General features: G+C 39.0%; 1 protein-coding gene across 1 annotated transcript; it reads right to left on the reverse strand.

The window, feature by feature from the left end:
• Positions 1–1,012: 1,012 nt before the first annotated feature.
• LOC140234988 (sodium/glucose cotransporter 4-like) lies at positions 1,013–20,700 on the reverse strand. The gene is made up of 14 exons (XM_072315024.1): positions 20,576–20,700; positions 14,119–14,190; positions 10,987–11,091; positions 10,642–10,701; positions 10,110–10,214; positions 9,574–9,760; positions 8,729–8,958; positions 7,240–7,375; positions 6,269–6,376; positions 5,288–5,438; positions 3,982–4,150; positions 2,550–2,765; positions 1,682–1,796; positions 1,013–1,218 (listed from the first exon to the last, which is right to left on the reverse strand). The coding sequence occupies exons 1-14, from the start codon at positions 20,654–20,656 to the stop codon at positions 1,013–1,015; spliced, it is 1,941 nt and encodes a 646-aa protein (XP_072171125.1). The 5' UTR covers positions 20,657–20,700.
• Between the last annotated feature and the right edge of the window lie 977 nt (positions 20,701–21,677).

The raw sequence follows: 21,677 nt of genomic DNA on the forward strand, positions 1-21,677 counted from the left end.
TTAATGTCCTCATTAAAACGATGATAAAGAAAAATATGTCGTAAGGATCACCTCACGTGATGGCAGTGAGTTGGATAGTAATTCTTTCTCAATCGGGAATATGCTATACCAATCTTCTTAAAAATTATTCCTGCCTTTACTGCACATGTGCAGTCATGACAATAACTCCACAACCTCATGATCTTTAGCAAAAACTGAACGTCATGATTACGACCTATGGCACTCTGGTCTTGATTAGTACGAGATGCATACACTCGACCTGAAAAGGATGGGAGTTAATGTTACAGCAGACAGCAATTTGCAACACCAGAATAAATTTGTGCGATGGCGCGAAATACTGCTCGTGGAGCATACTATGTAGGTCTCCCACACGCTTCATGTCCTTAGTCGACTCTACAAAATAGTTTAATGATTGTCCTTATCAAGACACTGAAAGACTGATACACCGAATACTAAAAGCTATCCTTGGCTATAATGCGAAAGAAAATTAATCGAGCTCACAATGAATATTGTTCATGGTACCGAAAGTGTGCGAAATGTTAAATCAAATCAAATTTAGTTTTCGTCCCTCTGTATGTTTCTTCTTTCGGGTATTATACAATCATGTACATGCATTCTTCTAGAAAGATGGCTACCAGGATGGCTAAAGGAAAAAGATATGTAAAGAGTCAGACACATTAGTCTTCAAGTAATGAGGTATATTTTGATATACAAAATATGATACAGTTACGCTCTTCTTCTGTCGCATGAATCCACAAGCAGTAATACTCAATTGAACATATTTCAGTCTTTCAGACAGTGACCATATCTCCACTTTAAATATAAGTTTGTCTTCCTTTCCAAATCTTGTTTTGGATAAGGAGATAATGTCTTTAAACGCTCCCATAAGATTACCCTGCAAAATACTCTTATAAACATACATTCTTGAATGTGGTTAGAAAAATAGGAGTATATTGACATCATCACTTCTGCCTGATGCTCCGTGATCATCCGCGAATAAAATCGAAAACGTTCAGCCGAAGAAGGCGAAAAGGAAGACACCGAACCCGATGGCGATGATAAGGTTGGCGATCATCACTCGCCGCCAAAATGGCGTCTCTTCCAGGGATCGCATCTTTTCCAGTGACTCCGGTGCCGGCTGGTCTTCGGGCGTGGCCGAAGAGATACCACAAATGATGTTGAAGACGCGGCGACACATGGACGGCTTCTTGATCTCCACTACAGGGTTAAGTCGTGGTTAAAGTGAGGTCGACGACGAGGAAGAAAACGGAGAGGAAGATGAGAAGGGAGGGTTTTAGAAAGCCATAGGAGAGACAGAGATAGACGGAGTGAAGGGAAATAGAATGAAAAGTAATGGGAAAACAAGAATAAGAACTCGTTAGCATTCTAATTCTGCGAAAGATCTACATGTATACTACAGCCTGTACTTATTTATTGTCCTATTGAACCTTTCTCTTCACACGTGCCTCTATCTAATTGAGCCTTATAACATGATCGACACACATTCGTCAACAGTATCGTATAGCTTTTCAGAACAGCGCTTTCACGACTTTGTATGCCCATCATTCACAGAAGAAACTGGGAGTGAAGATGTGAACAATGAACAATAATCGAGCTTTCTACTGTTCAGGGAGATGAAACTGCGATTAGGTCTGTAGACAAAATGAAATGGCGTAAATACCTTCCTCCACGTCGAGATGGTTGGCTATTTTGTCTGAGTTGACGGGGTTGTAAGCTTCAGGCATTGGTTCTCGGGGAGCTTTGCTGTGTCTCGTCCACCACGTGAGACGCACGAGCTGTGAGGACAAGAACAGGACATCATTCTGAACGTTGAAGGAGAAAGTGCTCTTAGTTTGTAAGTAAAGGCCTCACATTTAAATCGAAACTCAAATCTGAATTTGAATTTACTTGTGTACGCAAAATATCATTTTGATTTTGAAGTGTCTTCACAAGAGGAAATACGCTCTTCGTGACTCTGATCTATTTCTTTTCTTGTGTGCGTGATATTGTGTGTGTATAATAAATGTGTGTGCGCATTTGTGTGTGTTCATTCCATTGTTAACAGACCAAGAGACTTTACATACATTTTATTTCAGTAGACTTGACACTTTATACATGAGATATACATGAGGTATGACTAATCACCCACTTTTATCATCGTGAACAAATGCTGAAACTACTGAATGAGTATGTGAAAAAAAATTAAAGGAATAAAGAATTGAATGAATGAATGAATGAATGAATGAATGAATGAATGAATGAATGAATGAATGAATGAATGAATGAATGAATGGATGGATGAATGAGCAAACAAAATGTCTTGCAATTTGTATAGTGTGTGCGATGTTTGGTCTTCTTCGCTTCCACTCAGCCAATAGCATACACTAAACCATTTCCCCTTCAAGCCCGAGTTCAAGGTGCCTTGGGCCAGCCCTTATGATACCCACTCTAGATAATGTTTGTAGACTTTGAAACAAGACCCAGCCTCCCCCTTGTGTAGATATCCGAACGATACCAAAGTTTAGAAAGAACGAGACTATATCAGTCACCTTTTCGCTGGGGATGGGTTCCGTGAAGAGACTAATAATGACGATCATTAGGAGCGTCACGGCGAAGAGCACGCAGGCAAAGTGAAGGTAGTGGAAGTTTTTCACGATCTCTGGCCGGTGGTCGGGTTGGCCACATCCGGGACTTGTGTACACGAAGTCGAGCACCATGCGGAGGACGCCCACAACAACGCCCGAAAGCAGGCCGTAGAAGGCGCCCTGATGGGAAAGCAAGGAAAGACTTGTTTATGATAGATCTAAACTTAGTGTAGATTGCATAAAGAACAATAAAAGTACACTATCCGTTATGCACATTCACCTGCATCTCTGGCATTAGAAAGCAAAATAATGCAGATTATAGATTTATTCCATAATGTTGTCAAGCTTTCAGTTTTTGCTTCTTGTGTCAACCCTTGCAAGCCCATCAAATATTCCGTAATAAAAAATGAAATCTACATCGCCTTTGATTATTGTAAGTCTGTATTATCTTATAGTTGCATCACAAAGTCAAAATGGAGAACCTGCCCTGAGTTTCATATCTTCACGTGTTTTCTTTCTGCAAGTTTGTTCGTGAAAAAAAAAAAGGTTGCATAAACCAATAAATAAAATCAAATGAAATGCAGTGAGATGAAAGTGAGTATTTTGACACAAAATGTCATGGCAACTCAAACCGAGTGCACATTTATGTAACAAATAAATAAAAGCGCTTGCAATAATTTTGAATTACCTATCAATATTTCCATTATTGCTTGATAGGAAAGACATTCATTACCAACGTCGTTTTGTTGCAAAAGAAAGAACTTTGGTCCACAGTTTGCTTGAAAGATGTAGGCCTAAATGTTTTAATTGCTTGGACACGCAAACATAAACAGGGTGCACAACATTTTTTTTTTTCGATAACATCAAAAGAAACAAAGAATGTACAACTCATTGAAAATAGGCTATATTGGAGTTACTTCAAGTTTTTCAAGTTTAGGGGTTGCGTGAAGTTATAACTGTACATCAAGCTTTACGATCATATTTCTTTCTTTGTCTTTTGTCCACAAAGTAATGTGGGTGGATAAAAGGCTGTTTTTTTGTGTTTTTTTTTAACAATCGAGTAAAACGGGAAACCCTGCGCAAGAGATGATTTGCCAATGAAATTTGGAAACTTCAGAAGAGATTTTCTAAACATTGCTTACCCTCCAAAAATCTCAAGCCCATTAGCATGAAAAGTTTCACTGTTAAGCATACAATGATTTGATATCATATTAGCGACAGCGACTTATTACAAATGTTTGATATCATTATTAAGACTAAAAGCAGAAAACTACGTGATTACATAATATCTGTAAATCAAAAGAAAAACGAAGTTAAGAATAGGATCACATGAAAATGGATAAATAAAACAAGAAATCGAAAAATCTGAAACTACTTTTAAATCCGGTATGCCTACTTTTTCGGTGATGCGCTCCCAAAACATTCCTGCCACATAGACAGCGAAAATGGGTGGAGTCAAGTATGACGTCATCGACTGGATGTAGACGAAGAGCTGTCCCGTTCCTGAAGCTTGGATTAGAGGTAGCCACAGCACCGCGATGATGGCCATGACACCAGTACTGGTCCTACGGGCGAACAGGTAGTAGTCATGTTGAACATCATTTTGGCTAGTAAAGACGCTACGGAGTACCGAAGTGCCATTCTCTTATCCATTCGTCGCCATGGAAACTGGTTTCAAACAACATCAACTGGCCCGAATACCGATTCTGTGAACACTATTGTTGCTAACCATGTTCGCACTTTGTTCCATTCCAAGTTATATCGAAAGACATCATAACTTCGGTACTCTGTAGCAGTAATTCACGGTATTGGGGCAAATGTACCAACTACGATATAGGGCCAATACTGTTATTGCGAAATTTGGTCAGACTTGATTTTTATTGGACTGTATGCATCATTTTGATTATGTATATTGATAGACAATCAAACAGCTTTGCTGAGGAGTTAGTGATACCTGATTATTTCTAGTGCGATGTTCTACTCTTCTAAACAAGGAAGCATCTAATCTTGCACTCTGGCGGGGTTTTGATATCCTAAAAATGTGTTAAAGAAAGGTGGAAACGTAGAAACGAAGAAAAGAAACGAACATTCGGAAATTACTGAAAAATAAAATAAAATAAAATGATTGACATACTTCTCACTCCTCTGTTATAATCTTAATTCAAAATTGTTATGCTTTCACTGCAGCGGAATATGAAAGGAGCAGATTCCGTCCTCATGACAACATCATTATCATGTATTCGCTAGCCACGATAAATCAGTAGCAACTGACAACATTGGCCACTGCAAAGTCAGTGGCGCCGACCGAAGTTCAAATTCTATGATAATCTACAACCCTAACACATTCTAAATGTCATAAGGTCCGGGATCTTGCAATATGGGAGCAGATTTGTTAAGATCAACATCTGCACAAAGGTAATACCTTCATCTAATATTGGCAACGATTTCTTTGTACATTTACCTGATGAGTGGCAGTAAGTGGAAACTTAATTTATCATACACTTTCATTTGCTCTGAAATTCTTCATCAAAGTACGCTCCCATGCAACCCCTACCCATCTTTCTCTAGACAACACAAGAGGCATCATAAAAAAACTACAACAACCACACCTGCACATCCATCATCGAACTGGCAAACATAGAGACAAATATACGAACAACCAAAACAGGCATAAGCATACAGCGCACTTATATGATACAAACCTTCCTACAATTAGAAGCTCGCTCTCTCTAGCCAGGGGCCGAAATTTGGTCCATACGTCCATGGTGAAGAGGGTGCTTAAGCTGTTGAAAACGGACGTCAGCGTGCTCATGAGTGCAGCCAGCATGGCACCGAACATTAATCCTTTTAGACCTGGAATGAATATTTTAGCAGCAGAGCATAAATTAAAACTTCGTTTTGATCAGTCTGGATTGTGGCTCCGTATCTCGTTAGATTAGGTTTTATGTTTGTCTCTCTACCATCTACCTTGCATCTTATAGCATTATTATATATTTCGAGGGGAATATAAAAAGTTTATGATCATAACAATACATGATTTATCTTTCTATTCTTATTAGAATATACAACAAAACTGTTATTTCAATTCAATACATCAAACCGTCGCAATTTTGATAACAGAGTCGAAAAAAGTATAAAAAACCCCGAATATGGTGAACAGCACCCACTATGCTATTACATCTCTCATTCGCTAATATCCCTCTTTCAAATTGATGTTACCATGGCAAACTATTACCGAGATATAATCATAACTTTTGCGACTAATATATCTCATCTATGGGGCACAGTTTCTCCTCAAAATCTGATCTAAGTGTCCAATGTCAAACGTGTTTATCTAACTATGTTGTCGCTACAATATATGATTTCGGCATTTCAGAAGTCTTTATATAGACAGTCACAAAACAAGTTTGATTCTGCATGAAAAATGAAATAACAAAATAAATCATAATACGGCAACAAAGCATATATGAAATATGACTCAATCGTGACATAACAAACAGGGCTTCCAGGGGCAAGAAAAGGTAAACTTAATTAACATGACTCGCCTGTTTCCTATACCCCAGAGTATACATTTGTTAACAAAGGAATATAAATATTGTAGGCAACGCCTTTTTAATTGGACGACCGAAGCGGCATAATGAAATCATATAGCTGAGTGCGGCAGATAGAAATATTGGCCTTACCAGTTGGCATCAATTTTAGCACAAGTCGCGGGTATGCGATGTCAGAGCAACCATTCGGGTTTCCGCACACAGCCATGCAACGCTCGGGATCCTGACATGCTATTTCATCTGAAATTTTATGAATAAAAATAAATGAAACAGATTTTATGGATAAAATAAATGAACGGATGATCCTTATCAAAGGCCGCTCACGGGAGCTGTATAATTTTTGAAGTTAACAGCTACTAGAGAAGTCGTGATATCGGTCACTATGTAAATTGGAGCAGAAGATGATGATATTAAACCCTCACTACTTTATCCAAATGTTTTTTCTTCATTAAAAAAAAAAAAATAATAATAATTCGTAACCTATATATTTCAGCAGCAGAACTTCCCTCTCTTTACAAATTCCTCACCGCTAAATCTTCATTTACCTCTTTACCAGATAATCACTATCTCCTGTTTTATTGATCAAAACATTATAAAATCTTGTTTTTGGTCAGTAAGTCAGCACCAGTGAGCGCCCCTCCCCCCCCCCCCCAAAAAAAAAAGAATATTAATGAAAAACTTGTGAGACTTTCACATCATCACCTCACGTAATTTGTATATCATGACATGACTGCAGCGACCAACGTACTGTCATTGTACTGGAGAGGCATCAATGACATCTTAATTCCATAAATGTTTGTCCTTTTCGAGTGTACATTACCATAGTATCTATACCGTAGAGAATTTATGCAAGTTTTCTTCTTTCGTTCTGCTTCCTTGAGAGTCCAAACTTAAGCATTCTTATGGTGAAGCTGTTATGTCATCATCCTTGTTCATTGTGATTAATTTGTTATAAACTTAGAAAACATTCTTATTCCTGATCCTGTTCACTATAAATTCTGACACTCTGTACCCAGTGTAACTAACTTATCGTTGTCCAAAAATATTGTAAAATTCTAAAAATCTTCAGGAGGTCTCCTTTAAGGCACTGCATGGATGCTTACCGGGCCAGAGAGCGCGGCTGATCATGCCCGGGTAAATCATTAGAATCAGAGGGAGAACCTTGAGGTAGCTAGCAAGGACGGTCCCGGCTTTGGTCTGAGTGAAGTTCTTGGTCGACAGGGACCTCTGGACCAGGAACTGCAGTGATCGGATTGAATAAACGGCACAATTTGACGGCAAGCCATTACAATAATGTCATAAGCATCGTTATTCAATGCATAATTTACTCGTTCCCGTAAAGGATGCTGCGTTCCCCTTCTTCATTTCGATGTATTAAGTGCCATGCCAATCATTCTATCTGGGGGTTGGCCTAAACGCAAGTTCGACGGCATACTCTACACGACTGAGCTCTGCTGTAGCATGGACCCTACCCAACAATGCTGTAGTATGTCAAACTACATGAACAGCTGGAAAGGGGGGGGGATTAGATGGGTAGTGTTAAGTTGCATGTTTTATATCAGGAGGCTTGCCTTCTTCAGTGGTGTCATTTGTAACCCATATGGCGCGACTATGTCATCAAGCATAAGTATCTCAACATACACAGATGCATTTACATACCCTTTACACTCAACGGACAATGTGAACGTGTATGCCATTTTGGTTATCAAGCATTATTCATTATGAAAAAAAGTTGGTAATTTATATCAGCCATAAACTTAACATCAATTTCCATCTGGAAATTCAGATTCTATAATCGTACTGAGTTGTGGTAGCTATGAAGCGGTACACATCACCCTTGTATAACGTCTGCCCTTTGTCATGTTTGTCAACGTCTTGATTACTGGGTGAAAACAAAACAACAACAAAAACAAAAAGGTATATAATGAAAAGCGCCTCAACAGTACACAAGTTTACAGCACATGCAGTCTTTAAAGGGGACCTCCGGATGATTTTCATACTTTAACACCTGAACAACTATAAATTAGTGAAACCGAGTACAGAGTTTCTGAATTCATAGTGATTGGGATGAGAAATGAGAATGTTTCCAAAATTTATAACAAATTGCAGTGAACAAGGATGATGACATGGCAGCCTCACCATAAGAATGCATGAGTTGGGGCGCAAGGAAGCAGAACAAAAGAAGAAAGCATGCATAGATTCTTCACAGGTGTACTTGTTAAGCAGGGGGTATTGTAATGGAATTACACTGCTACATTTCTGAAGTATGTGAGGCTCTGATGTCATCAACACTGTTCAGTGTAATTTGTTTAAGATTTTCATTTTATTGGTTTCTCTGCTCAAGGGCAACAACAAATTACACGAATCTATATATGGAGCTGTTGATTTATGTACCACATGATGTTGAATTGTGAAAATCGTCCGGAATGCCCCTTTAATTTAAAGCAAGTGATTTCTTTACAAGCAGGATACCTCTTTGTTCACAATTTCTCTTCACCATATATAAATTAATGTTGTCTATCTTTGCATCTTTTTAACGCCAGAGTGCTTCGATCTAGGCCCCCATATCTACAAGGGCTTATCATAATATACCTGGTTGGTGCAGAAATACTGAGCGGAGAGGAGGAAGATACCGAAGACCACGCCAGGCCAGGGGTAATCTCCGGCGCCAGCGTGGCGGAAGATGTGGAAGGCGTTACTGGACGGCACCCCGCAGAGGGTCGCGTTGCCAGGATTCTGATGCATCTCTTGGATGGTGGAGTTGGGGATGGCGTTAAGGTAGGCGCTTCGGAGTTCCTCGAAGCCGCCGATTCTGACCATGGCTGCTCGTCAGAACGAAACACGGTAAATAAAAACAAATAATATTATAGTGCCATTAATAAAGTACATGTACCACTTATGCACCTACAATAACATATAGTAGCAACAGTTACTGCAGAAACAGTTTTGATCATCGAGAGAATGTAAAGCCACTCGTGAAAAAGAGAGAGCTGATTAAATCGTCTCTGTATACCATCATCATCTTCAGCAGTAGGAATTTCCTGCCACATTGTACACTCTCACCAAGCCTCTCACTTCCCCGGTCTTTATCAATCGTCTCTCAAGTTTCGTCGTACTTAAGTGTGAAGGCCCTAGCATTCCTCCATTCTTATTTCTCTATTTATCCATCATGGGATGATGATGATGAGGATGACGATGATGATGATGATGATGATGATGATATGATGATGAAGATAGTGATGATGATGATTATGATTATCACTATCATTACTTTATCAGTCATAATCATCATCATCATTATCCCCATCACCGTCATCATTATCGTCGTCGTCGTCGCCGCCGTCATCATCATTGTCGCCATTATCATCATCATAGCAATCATCTAGTCAAGCTCTATTTTGACTTGTTTAATAGTCTAACTATAGTGGTAAACTCACAGATGAAGAAGAGGATGAAGCCACCGATGATCATGATGACGGATTGGAGAGCGTCCGTATAGATGACCGCGGTCAGTCCTCCGGCCATCGTGTAAACAGTGGTCATCACGAGGAGCAGAATGATGGAGAGATAGAGGTTCCATCCAAGCACCTGCTGTATGATCACGATGCCGGCGTACATCTCCGACTATAGAGGATGAGATGGGGGAAAGGGGAAAATAGAGGGGTTACCATGGAGATGCATCACAGACAGAATTCGCAATATAGATTACACATTAAGAAGATGACAGTTATGATACCTGATTGGAAGTTTCTGACCTTTTCTGAAAAATCTGTCTATATCCGTTCACATTTTTTTTTTTTTGCATTGAGTTCCTAAAATACAAAAAGCATACAAATATTAAACAAACGTCGGCAAAATGCAACCTCCTCGGCGAAGGTAAAAATCAACCACTCAGTTTGGTTTATTGACTTGTTCACTGGTTCCCTTTTTGCCAAAGTTGGTAAAAGGAATGATGGTAACACACTGAACTCACAGCGAGGGTGGTGATGATGATGAAGACGATGGAGACCACGGAGAGAGAGACACGAAGGCGAGATCCACCAAACCGATGTTGGAGGTACTCCGGAACCGTACTAACCTGCCATAAGGACATCATAGGTTTGTATATGAATATCATAATTGTGGTTCTAGGAATATATACACCTTAAATGTACACATGAAAACTTATTGTGAAAAATACATAATATAGCACAGACAGATAGAATAAGGCAGATGAATATAATTTCATACAGATGAATTCCGTCTTGGATATCTTTATCTCATCTCTATTTCTCTTTGGCGAATAGTTTTACAATAACCATCTTCAGGTTGACAACTTGCCATAACTCTTGACGAAAGATGACTCTTTTTTTCAAAGAACGGAATAGCAATGACGTGGCTGCATAATAAGTGATGTAGTAATCCGTTATAACCACGAAGCAATGGTTATTAGAGTCATTTCAATCATAATCACCTTCATATAAAGTGGTCTCTTTATTTCTTATTACTACTGGACCAAAACTTACCCCGGAAGTAATGTATATCGGCATGAAGATGAACCCCAGCAGCAACAAGCAGAAAAGTCCCTGCAACATAAAAGTATCACATTACGAATAAATATTCTTCTTAACTTGTGTTCACATTGATTAATGAGTTTATCAATAAATTGTGTTCAAATCCATCCACACTCTTCATAAGCATCCCAAACGAAATGTAAGCATTTGATGTAGAGACATTAGATTCGCCACGGTTATTGCGTGCAAACTCAGTGTGAGCATGGTTGATAAACGTTGACGTATACTCTACTATATCTGATTGAAAAAAAAAAATGTCTTTCTCAGTCAGCGTCAAATGCGAATACTGTGACTTACGTGAAACTCGTAAGAGATCACGGCGATTCCATTGTTTGACGCCGTTCCACTGAGCCCGATGAAATGAATGCTTCCAATGTTGCTGACGTACAACGAAAGACCGACCTAAGAAATATTGGCAAGATAATAGGAAAAATTTATAAAGTGTATATTATTAAGAGAATTCAAGGAACTTGCATTCGTCTTGTCATGCTCTCTAACACATTCTATAAACCGTTCACACTTTACGTGTTGTACTCAACTTGATATTCACAATTACACATGAAACTGTCAAACAGCCGTGAGTTAAGCTTCTACATAGACGCTTATTTGGGAGTATAATCAAATAAGTTAGAAGAATTCTGACCAAAAAAAAGAGAAATAATGACGCCTTTTAAGACAAACTGACCACACAAACAACCTGTGAATATAAAGGGCAGAATGAAATGCGGATTTTTACTTAACAAGGTGAAACAAATCTAGTTCTGTTACAGCTTCCTTCTTTTTTCTTTCCTTTTTTTTTTTTTTTTTTTGAGCAGCAGCGAAGAATTTGATCATTTTGATGAGCTTAACTATAGGCTGATTTGAAACATATGAACTAGATCAATTGTTTACTTTACACAACATTAAAATAAAGAAAGATATAAAGCCCAGAAGTAAAGCTATATCGTAGGGTTACAGCTCGTTATTCCGAAGGTTCGTTATTCCGAAGGCTCTTTAGTCCGAAGATTCGTTATTCCGAAGGTTCATTGTTCCGAATTTCATTTTCGGATTAACGAATCTTCGGAACAACGAACCTTCGGAATAACGCCACAAATGTTCGGATTAACGAACCCTTTTTCATTTTCGGATTAACGACCCTTCGGAATAACGAACCTTCGGAATAGCGAACCTTCGGAATAACGAACAGCACCCATATCGTAGTACACTGTACACTTTTCGAAAGACTGGCTACTGACTTTCCGGGAAAGCTTTATTTTGAGTATGATCAAAAGTCAAGTGTCAACATTGCCCTCTTCTCTTCATGTCGCCATTGGAATGTGGAGAGAGGAACGAAATAGATAGATGGATGAATAGACAGATAGACGTATATAGATGAATAGATGGTTGGATAGATAGATGAATGAAATGATAGATAAAGTATACGTAAATTGGTGATTAGATTAGAAAGAGAGGTGAGCAAGAAATTAATCTTTCATTGATAAATACTTTACAGATAAGGATATAGGATAGATAAATAGATAGATAGAAAGATAGATAGATAGATAAATAGATACATAGATAGAAAGATAGAAAGATAGAAAGATAGATAGAGACAGAGGAAGGGAGAGAAAGGGGAAGAAAAGAGAGGATATAGGGAGAGAGAGGGGTGGGAGGGAAGGGGAAGAGATGGAGAGAGAAGAGAGGAGGGAATACTGAGGCTTTGGGGGAGTCACAGACAAACGCCTAGCAGTGTCCGGTATATGGCCACTATTACTGTGAGTATACGGGATTTGTCACGCACATCTGAAGCAATTTTAAATTCCAATTTGGAAGTCGTCGCCTGAGCGGTATAAAGGCACTCGCCTACGTCACCGACGTCGTTCCCAACCCAAACAAGCCCTGCAAGCCCCGATGACGTAGATGACGGGTGGTGAAATAATCCTCTTGCTCGGAAGCATACATGGTTGCCATCTACAGCATGTGGCGTACTGTAGAAACGGGGCTGAGGTATTCTCGTAGCACGTTGACACCATATAGATTAGGTTTAGCGACTTTAAGTGCTTGTCATTGAGACTTTTCTTTCATGTTAATCATCTTTTCTTCGGTGCTTTGCACAGCGATGCTTCGCTGAAGCACAGGCATTTCAGTGTATAAATAGGCCTTTTATACCCTCTGCCCTCAAAAAAGAAAACACACACAAACAGTGCATTCAGTGTTTTTATGCAAAACTTTCTCGATTATAATACAAAATTCTATGAGACTATGTAGGGATCTTCTTCTTTGATTTCATGTACCTATACGTTTTTACTATACAATGCTATACATATAGGTCTATGTTTATTATATCATAATCTAGCTATTTACATATTCCTGTCTGTCTATGCAAACATGATAATCATACATTATATACACGCACAAACATACGAATATATACTATGTACATACACGTATATGTGGATCGTTTACTATATATACAGTGTATATACGTATACCACTGTAATAGTACATAGTACCTCATCTTTATCAGATCTCGCAGTCGCGTCGAAACCCTAGCACTCTTGATTGTGTGACGTCACTGGAAAATTGTCGATTGTATCTTTCCCTATCCTATTCCCCTGCCTCATTTGCTTCAACAACTAGCATGTATGATTCGAAAACCACATAACTGTTTCATAACAAGCTCTGGTTAAAGTCACACAGTCTCCCCCATCCCTTTGTTGGATGTGCCTTGACTTTTAATTCCGATTTCGATGAAACTTCCGTAAAAACGGGGTAAAGTAAAGAGCCACTTCATGGTTGCAATTTATTATGATCGTGACTCTACACTTTTCTTATCTCATTTTCGAATTTTGTTAAACTTTTACCTCCTCTGTCTGTTTGATCTTTCTCACTCCTCCACACTCAAATTAACTTCAAATACTGTACATTTAATTTTTGAAGATGGTAAAACGTCTCGTGTTATTCGTTCGTTTGATTTCACTCTATGTTAACCTGAACAAGGATCGGAGTTTCGCTTTGGCTTCACATATTATCTAACCTTCCGACTGAAATTCTATCGCAGCTTTTCCTGCGTTGGTTTATCACGAAGCCTTTCTCAACACCACGACCTCATCTGATCAGGATATTTCATCAAAGACGTCTATTCTCTTTTCCTGGTAAGCATTATAGTTTCAACCAACACATAAGCCGATGACATAGTACCGTGAAAATTTTGCCACTCGTACGCATTACTCTTTATATCTAAAAGAAAAAAAAAAACAATTGTCTACTCTTCAATAGCAGTGTTCACTTCAGGAATGCTGTATGACCCTCCGACCTTTACACTGATGAACTACAATGTCTATTATCCTCCTGGAGGTACAGTAGTATACATGTTTTCACGTTATCGCGTGGGATAGTTCAGCCAATCGCTGATGCACATAAAAACATGCGACAACATTATATACTCACCAACCACCAACTCATGCTCTTCCCAGCCAGGAAATAGCCAGTGGTCGTGCTCCGATTCGATTTCCATGCCGACTTCGAGGAAATTTGGAGGGCGGTATAAGGAAAAGAAAACAGATATGGATTGATCAGTAGAGTATAATGCACATATTTTTTGTTGTTGATATATACTTATACGTTGAAAGTAAAGAAAAACAAAAACAAAACACTTGTGTACTTTAATCAAAGACCATAAGAGCCGCGGACGATCTAATACTGTGTCATCTTGTATAAGACTGATGATCTTGTATAAAAGCTTCTGCTGTTGTGTTGTTGTTTTTTTCTTCCTCATTTCTATCTGTCTATCCTCATTGTATCTTTTTGTTGGTATAGTGTCGTCTTTGCGAGTCTTTAAGATTTGAAAACCTTTAGTTATAAATGCTGGATGGGCAAATCAATTTCTGCCACACAACCACTATGTTTCGATTATCGTTCATGGTAAAGGCGATCATTAACTACAGCTCAAAAAATCTCGAGTGTATAGATAACTATACACAGCCCTGTCGCTGTACACTATAGTGTCTCACGGCGTCTGGTCGGGCTAGAGTGTATAAGATGTCAGCAACAGCAACATAGAATGTCAGCAACAACAAATCTGTGCTTTAGGCACCATATTGTATTCGGGAAATTCTCCCTCACCACTATTATAAATACTCATGACTTCTCGCTATGAGACTCTTTTTAGCTCCATGATATAGACCATGCCCCCGACACATACACCGATTAGTCGCTCAAGTTCTCCACGTCCGCAGCAGAAAACAAAAACGCAGTTTTTTTTTTTTTTTTTACAATACCACTAAAGGTCTCTATACCCAACACACATGCATGTAAACACCATGGTCTGCCAGGCAACAGGCTTTTGTCTGAATTATTGAAAAGATTCTTTCATAGATTCTCTCTCATTCCCTCTCTCTCTCCACCTCTCCCTCCCTTCCCTCTCCCCTCTCTTTCTCTACTTCTCCTTTTTTATTTCTCTTGTCTGTAAGATTATGTATGCATTGCAGTTATACATTCATAGGCCTATTACGTTGTGATGTGTATATAGGTTATAGATTGGCGCTTAATTCTCCCCGCAGGCATAGGAACCGTTTATACAGCAAGAAGGTATCATCTCCTTTGTTGAACAGTCCTTGGTATTATTATGATATATATGTATGTATATATATATATATATATATATATATATATATATATATATATATATATATATATGTGTGTGTGTGTGTGTGTGTGTGTGTGTGTGTGTGTGTGTGCGTGTGTGTGTGTGTGTAAGTGTGTGTATGTGTGTGTGTGAGTATATATAATTATGTAGGCCTATGTACGTATGTATGTATGTATGTATGTATGTGAAGATAGATAGATAGATAGATAGATAGAGATAGAGATAGATTAGAGATCGAGATAGAGATATATGTGTGCATGATAAGCATATTTCCTGTTGTGGATTCGCATGTTCATACCTGTCTTCATATGTCAATTATAACCTCATGACAAAAATAATGCTACGTCAGGGCTCGACATTGAGGGGTGGCCCGGGACCACTAAAAGTTGGTGTCGGGCCACCAAATTTATTTTTAGGTCGCCCGATGGAGGAATGGTTTAGTTTTGGTTGAGATGGGGATTCGGATGGCAACATTTTACGAGATAGTTAGAAACCATTTAATATTAAAGTACAACTAAAAAAAAAAATACAACTCCAAGAGGAATTAAAAGTTTATTTGATGAATACTGGTTTTGAAATGGCTGATATTTGTATTATCAAAAAGCAAAGTGGTCCTAAAAAGATGTGGATCTCACCATTCATTAGAACCACTTTGGGGATTTTTCTGATTTTTTTTTTATATTTCGGCTATTCTAAAACCGATTTTCATCAAATAAACCTTTAATTCCTCTAAGAGTTGTGTACTCTTTAATATTATGATAAAAAGTGGTTTCTAATTATCTTGCAAAAAGTTACAACCTAAATCCCCATCTCAACCAAAACTATGCCATCCCTTTGGCAATCTTGACAGTCAAGTTCGCTATCGATGAAAACGTCTCGAAAGGATGGATTTCCCGCTTTTTCCCCTCTTTCAAAACATCGCCTGTTTGTGACTATACGTCATCTATCGGTATTCATATTGTAAAGTTTCCACTGCCGCGCAAATACCTTTACACAGTAAATAGTGATGTTGCACCTTTAGCTATCATTATTCTACTCTGTTGTGAGTGACGCCAGTGGCATGGTAAAATCAACGTTTGCATCAACCACTGCTGGTTAAGTCATCTCTGTCGGTTAAAGAGAAGGCTCACAGCTGCATGTTGAATAATTGAAAAATTGATTAAATTAGGCACGCTTGCGATTGCCCCTAACAGCCGGCGAACGACGCTGTGACGTTATTGCATGTCATTATGCCTAACTCCACGCATGTTGTTGTATACACAATCTGCCCACATATTGTTTTTACGTTTATTCATTTTTCGAAAGGCAAACTCACAACGTTTCCGCTCGTGTATCACTCCACTAACGTCAAATTGAAGCAGATCTGTAGTGTTCTATTAGCCAGTTCTGGAAAATGGGAACGCCAAGTTCAGTGTGTTCAAAGAAAGGGAAGAAGAATTCTCCGTCGGAGCGGCTGGGTAAACAGAGCACTTTTGTCGATCGCTGAGTCGTCGTACAGTCATGTCACGAACTACCGCGCGACTTACGGCAGGTTGATCAAATTCTTTCGGTGACGTCAACATAACATTATCTGATGTATGGATTCGATCTACATCTTATAAGGTGCGCGAGAGATACATCCATGCAATGTCTGCAGTGCCTGTAAATTCACATCTTCCTCCGACGTTCACTTCACCTTTCACACTGGAATATTCGACGGAAAACTTTCCCAAGGACAAACGGGGATTCAGCCAATGTAGAAAGATCAGTTTAACACATCTATAGACATTACATTATATCTCATCAGTGAAGGTGTGGGGGAAATGGGCAGATTGTTGATGATTTTAATAGCTTTGGTTTAATGCATGTGTCGCCAAGTATAGATGGGAACACTACAATTTTTGTCTTTGTCACAGAAGTACTACGTTACTAAATATTGTGTAACAATATCTTCCCAAAAATGATACTTTCAGTGAAAAAGCAAATTCTTTCGAATCATTACTGAAATAATTATGTTGATAAGGCTAACATTATTCTACATTTGATTTTCTTATCAAGCAAGAAAATTGGTGATCGCTCGATGTCCTAGAAAATAAAGTATAAGGTAATGGCTAAGAAGACACTAATACAACATAAAATTATCAAAAGTTATTTTCACCACCAGTAATCTCACTGTTGGATGAATACTCAAAAAATGAATGCAATTAAATCATATCATATTACCACTCACTTTTTTTTCAGTCAGTAATAACATACACATTAATTTTATAACAATGATATGATATCACTGTGTGTGTAACTTTCTGAACTGATGTGTTCTTTGCTGAAAGAGCAATTCAATGATGCCACTTAAAATTATTTTGTTGCTCTACTCCAATCGAGTAGACACTGTTAAGGGGTAAAAACACTAAATACTTAAAACCGTCTCAAACAAATCGAAGACAACAGGAGTTTTGTAGATTTTTACTGTCGTTTTGCCAATCTCGAAGTCTAGTTTGCATACTGTTTTATAGGTCAGTGTACTACTCCATCGTAACACAGTGGTATTAGAAAGGTAAATTGAAGGTTTACGGCCTCACGCTATGTACACACAACACTGGCTGATCCGGCTTTTTGGTTGGCGACACGGGGCAACGCCCACGGCGAGCCTTCGGACTATACACACAAATAGGAAAACTTGTGTGAACACCCATACCGCTTGACAAGTGGACTATACGCAAGGTATTGTGATGATAGTCCTTTCACTTTTGTATAAAGGAAGGAGAAAGCATACAGTGACCTGCGGAAACAACAAACTGGGATTAGCTCAGTACTCGACAGCTAAGAATTGCCACTCAACAGCAGGATTTTGTATAGGGCGTGTCTCACGTCGCACAGACGATAAAGTTAGCCGTATGGTATGTCTTCCTTTTTCTTTCTTTCCTTTTTTTTTTTGGTGGTAGAGCAGTTTGGGAAACACTAGTCGTTGCCAAGTTGCCAACAATGGAAAAGCTTACGGCACATATTACTTGAATCATGCCCAAAATGCTTCTAAACGCATATTCCTAGCTCCTTGTTTTGTATCATTTCTTGATGATGATGATGGTGATGAAGATGATGATGATGATGATGATGATGATGATGATGATGATGATGATGATGATGATGATGATGGGGTTGATAATGATGATTGCTATCATTTTAATAGTATCATCGTTATCATTCTTATCATAATCATCATCATCACTGTTATTATCGACAATATCATCATCTTCGTCATCATCATCAGTAAGAGTAAACAGTATAGCAGTTCTAGGATTATCAAAATGATCACCATTTTGATTGCTGTTACAAATTAATCTAAACAATCCCGTCTCTTTCTCTTGATAAGTCCGCGACCGTTTACACCATCAAAACATACACTCATCAACTACACGTGTGAATACAGGCGATACAGTGGTGCGCTCTGAGAAGAAGAGAAGAAGAGAGAAGAAGAGAGAAATCGTGTGTGTATGTGTGTGTGCATATGTATGTAAGGGTGTGTGTAATATGTATGTATGTATTATTGTATGTATGTATGTATGCATGTATGTATGTATGCATGCATGTAGGTGTGTATGTGTGTATTTGCGTATGTATGTATGTATGTATGTATGTATACATTGATTATTCTTATATACGTGTCGGCCAGGATAACGACAGAGCGTACATAGAAGAATAAGGAGATGAATTCGCTTCCCAACTTTCTGCTCGAGGCTTTTGTCAATAATTGTGAAAATAGTAAAAGTGAATGCCCTGTATTTCTTTTCCATATGTTGTACAAATCGCTTCAGCGTCAGCGCGCATCCCAATCGGAAACCATGGCAACACTTGCCGGTTCTCATCAATTTTCATCACCTGTGTGACGCAAGAGCGCGTTCAATTACCACAATATTAGCAATTGACCCTGCCTCGATCTATACTTTCACCTCCGTACGTACGGAAGACCTGACAGCAAAACAAATACTGTTTCTTCACCTTTCTCATCTTCCTTGTCTTTCTCGCGAGGCACTTTATTCAGCAGCGAGTAAATACGTGAAGAAAATTCCGTTTAAAAATGCGGCAATTCCTGCGGCGCGGCGGCTCCCCATGAGTAAGACGTAGTGTCAAAGTAATGTAATAATAAATGCATCAATATGCAGGCGATCAAAACAATGCGTCCTGCGTAAGCCGAGGTGCAATAATAGTGATCAAGAGTATGCATTGTAACTAAACACTAAAATAAACTTTGGCGGCTCCACCAGGATAAAAAATTTCCATCCGGAGTCTTCAATTTGTGTGCAGTTCTCTCTCTCTCTAGATAATCTAATAGAGCGGGTACTTTGCCATAATTTTTAAGGAGACAAAACAGTATAACAACCTATATTTGACATCATGTCACCAATTACATAATACATAAATCGACACTAACATTTACTGTATTCGTTAATGACGTCATCATTCAATTACCATGACCGTCATTATCATTTTCGTCATCACCATCATTCATCAATGATGATGAGGATGATAATGATATTCATCAAATTAATAGTGATTAATCGATCATAATCATCATAATGTTTATACTTATAACAATAACAATAACAACAACGGGAATTTGGAATTGCAATAGTCGTAATGATATGGCGTTCCCCGTTGAAGGTTTGCATGTTTTTGGAAGAGGACTCTGCCATCATTATCAATCGCCCTACCACGTGGATCAAAAGGAACATCGTGCCAAAATAATATTATCATCTTTATTGTCTGTCATGGATACACTCACAGGCAACTACCCATCCAAGGTTCTAACCCTGGATCTCGTGGTTACTGTTCATAGATCACAGAGCTGCCGCATTCGCAGAACGTCATGCAATTAGTTTTTTGGATTCAATCAGGCATGCCAGTTTGCCACGTGAAGACAAATGTAGGGCTACTGCCTACCATGCGTGTGGTTATGTTCCCTCTCCTATCTCTCTAGTTATACCAATAAATAAAGTAGTAGGACCTATACACTGTATATTTTACAACCGGCAGATCAAAGTATCTAATCCCAAATCAAATGGGAATCCTACATGATCACACATAGCATTTTATCCGTCTCGTGTCTTTTTATACGAACAGTGAGGCAAGGCGTCGTCGGCGAAACCTTCCCTTCACTTACCCTCCTGCTTCGCTATCAGTCTCAAACAGGATAAGGGATGTGGAATATAAACCTAAGTCAATAATCTTTAGCTTACTTAAAGAATGGATTCATTCACACTATTTGTTGTGTGGTATACTCACCCAAATTCCCAGAGCAAGAACTACGAGGAAGTGAATAACGATCACCGCTATATCGGCAGCCTTCAATCGTGGATCCTCCATGCTTTTCTAACAATGTCGCACACCGGTTACAAAGTAGAGATTCAAAGCGTCGATTGTGTGCGCCTTTTGGCATGAACACAATGAGAGAAAAATACTATTTCTGTCGCCTTGCGGTAGATTATATTGCTTCCCTGGTGCCCGCTCAGCTGAGCTGATCAATGAATGAACCCGTGTTTTACGCACAATAGGCTGAACCAACTTGCACCAGTGAGAGCAGAGGTTGAATCGTTTGGTGACTGAAGATCCACGTCTATTATGCTTAGAGGCATCGGTGCCGCAAGCGATGTATATGAAAAATAATTGCAGAAAAGTATGCTTATATGACGATGTCAGAGCGGGCGATTGATAAACGAGAACACGTGTAAACTATGAAAGAACAGAGCAACGTCTGTCGGGCGCGCCTGCGATTGCCGCCACTTCTCAATCGTATTCGTAATTTGACGTATAAGCTCGTTCGGGCAGCTGCGTGTAGTGTATTTACATCGGCACATGAAGGGAAAGGGGCGTGCTGGGGGAAAGCCAGCTTCACGTGCCTTGATTGGCTAGAGACAGATTTTGGGCGTGGCAAGGGGCAAAACGTGGCGCTGGTCAACAAACATGATATTATTATCCGACATTATACAGATGTACAAAGCTCTGTCAAATATGACTTTCTGAATACCTACTTAGTATGGTTACATAGCCCCTTAAAAGAGCTACTACTTGACCTGTCTCTTAATGGTCACACTAAATCAAGAAGTGAAAGAGAGGACGTATAGGTATTATGATAGGCCTTACATGGAGTCCACTTACGATGGTTCCCAGCTAGTAATCCATCAATACTGTAGTAGTATAAACGTATAAAGGCGGAGCCTATTTTCAGTCATGGTGGAGTGGAGTGTGAAAGTGACCTTCATAATAAAACTGGCCGGCGAGAAAGCTGAGGTGAGCTTTTTCGGATTCGTAAAACCAGGGAAGTGGAAGAGTTCTATCATCCACCTCCCTGGTAATACCATGGAGCTATTACACTTTGCGTAAACAA

This window comes from Diadema setosum, chromosome 11 (genome assembly GCF_964275005.1).
Source record: "Diadema setosum chromosome 11, eeDiaSeto1, whole genome shotgun sequence".
Classification (NCBI taxonomy): Eukaryota; Metazoa; Echinodermata; class Echinoidea; order Diadematoida; family Diadematidae; genus Diadema; species Diadema setosum.

Bases quoted from the DNA above. Each gene is read 5' to 3' on its own strand.
- LOC140234988 (XM_072315024.1), bottom strand. From the start codon at position 20,656: ATGGAGGATCCACGATTGAAGGCTGCCGATATAGCGGTGATCGTTATT. The intron at 10,702-10,986 runs GTAAGTCACAGT...TTTATGTTGCAG, and splicing joins TGATCTCTTACGAGTTTCAC to GGACTTTTCTGCTTGTTGCT. The intron at 10,215-10,641 runs GTAAGTTTTGGT...TCCTTATGGCAG, and splicing joins CGATATACATTACTTCCGGG to GTTAGTACGGTTCCGGAGTA.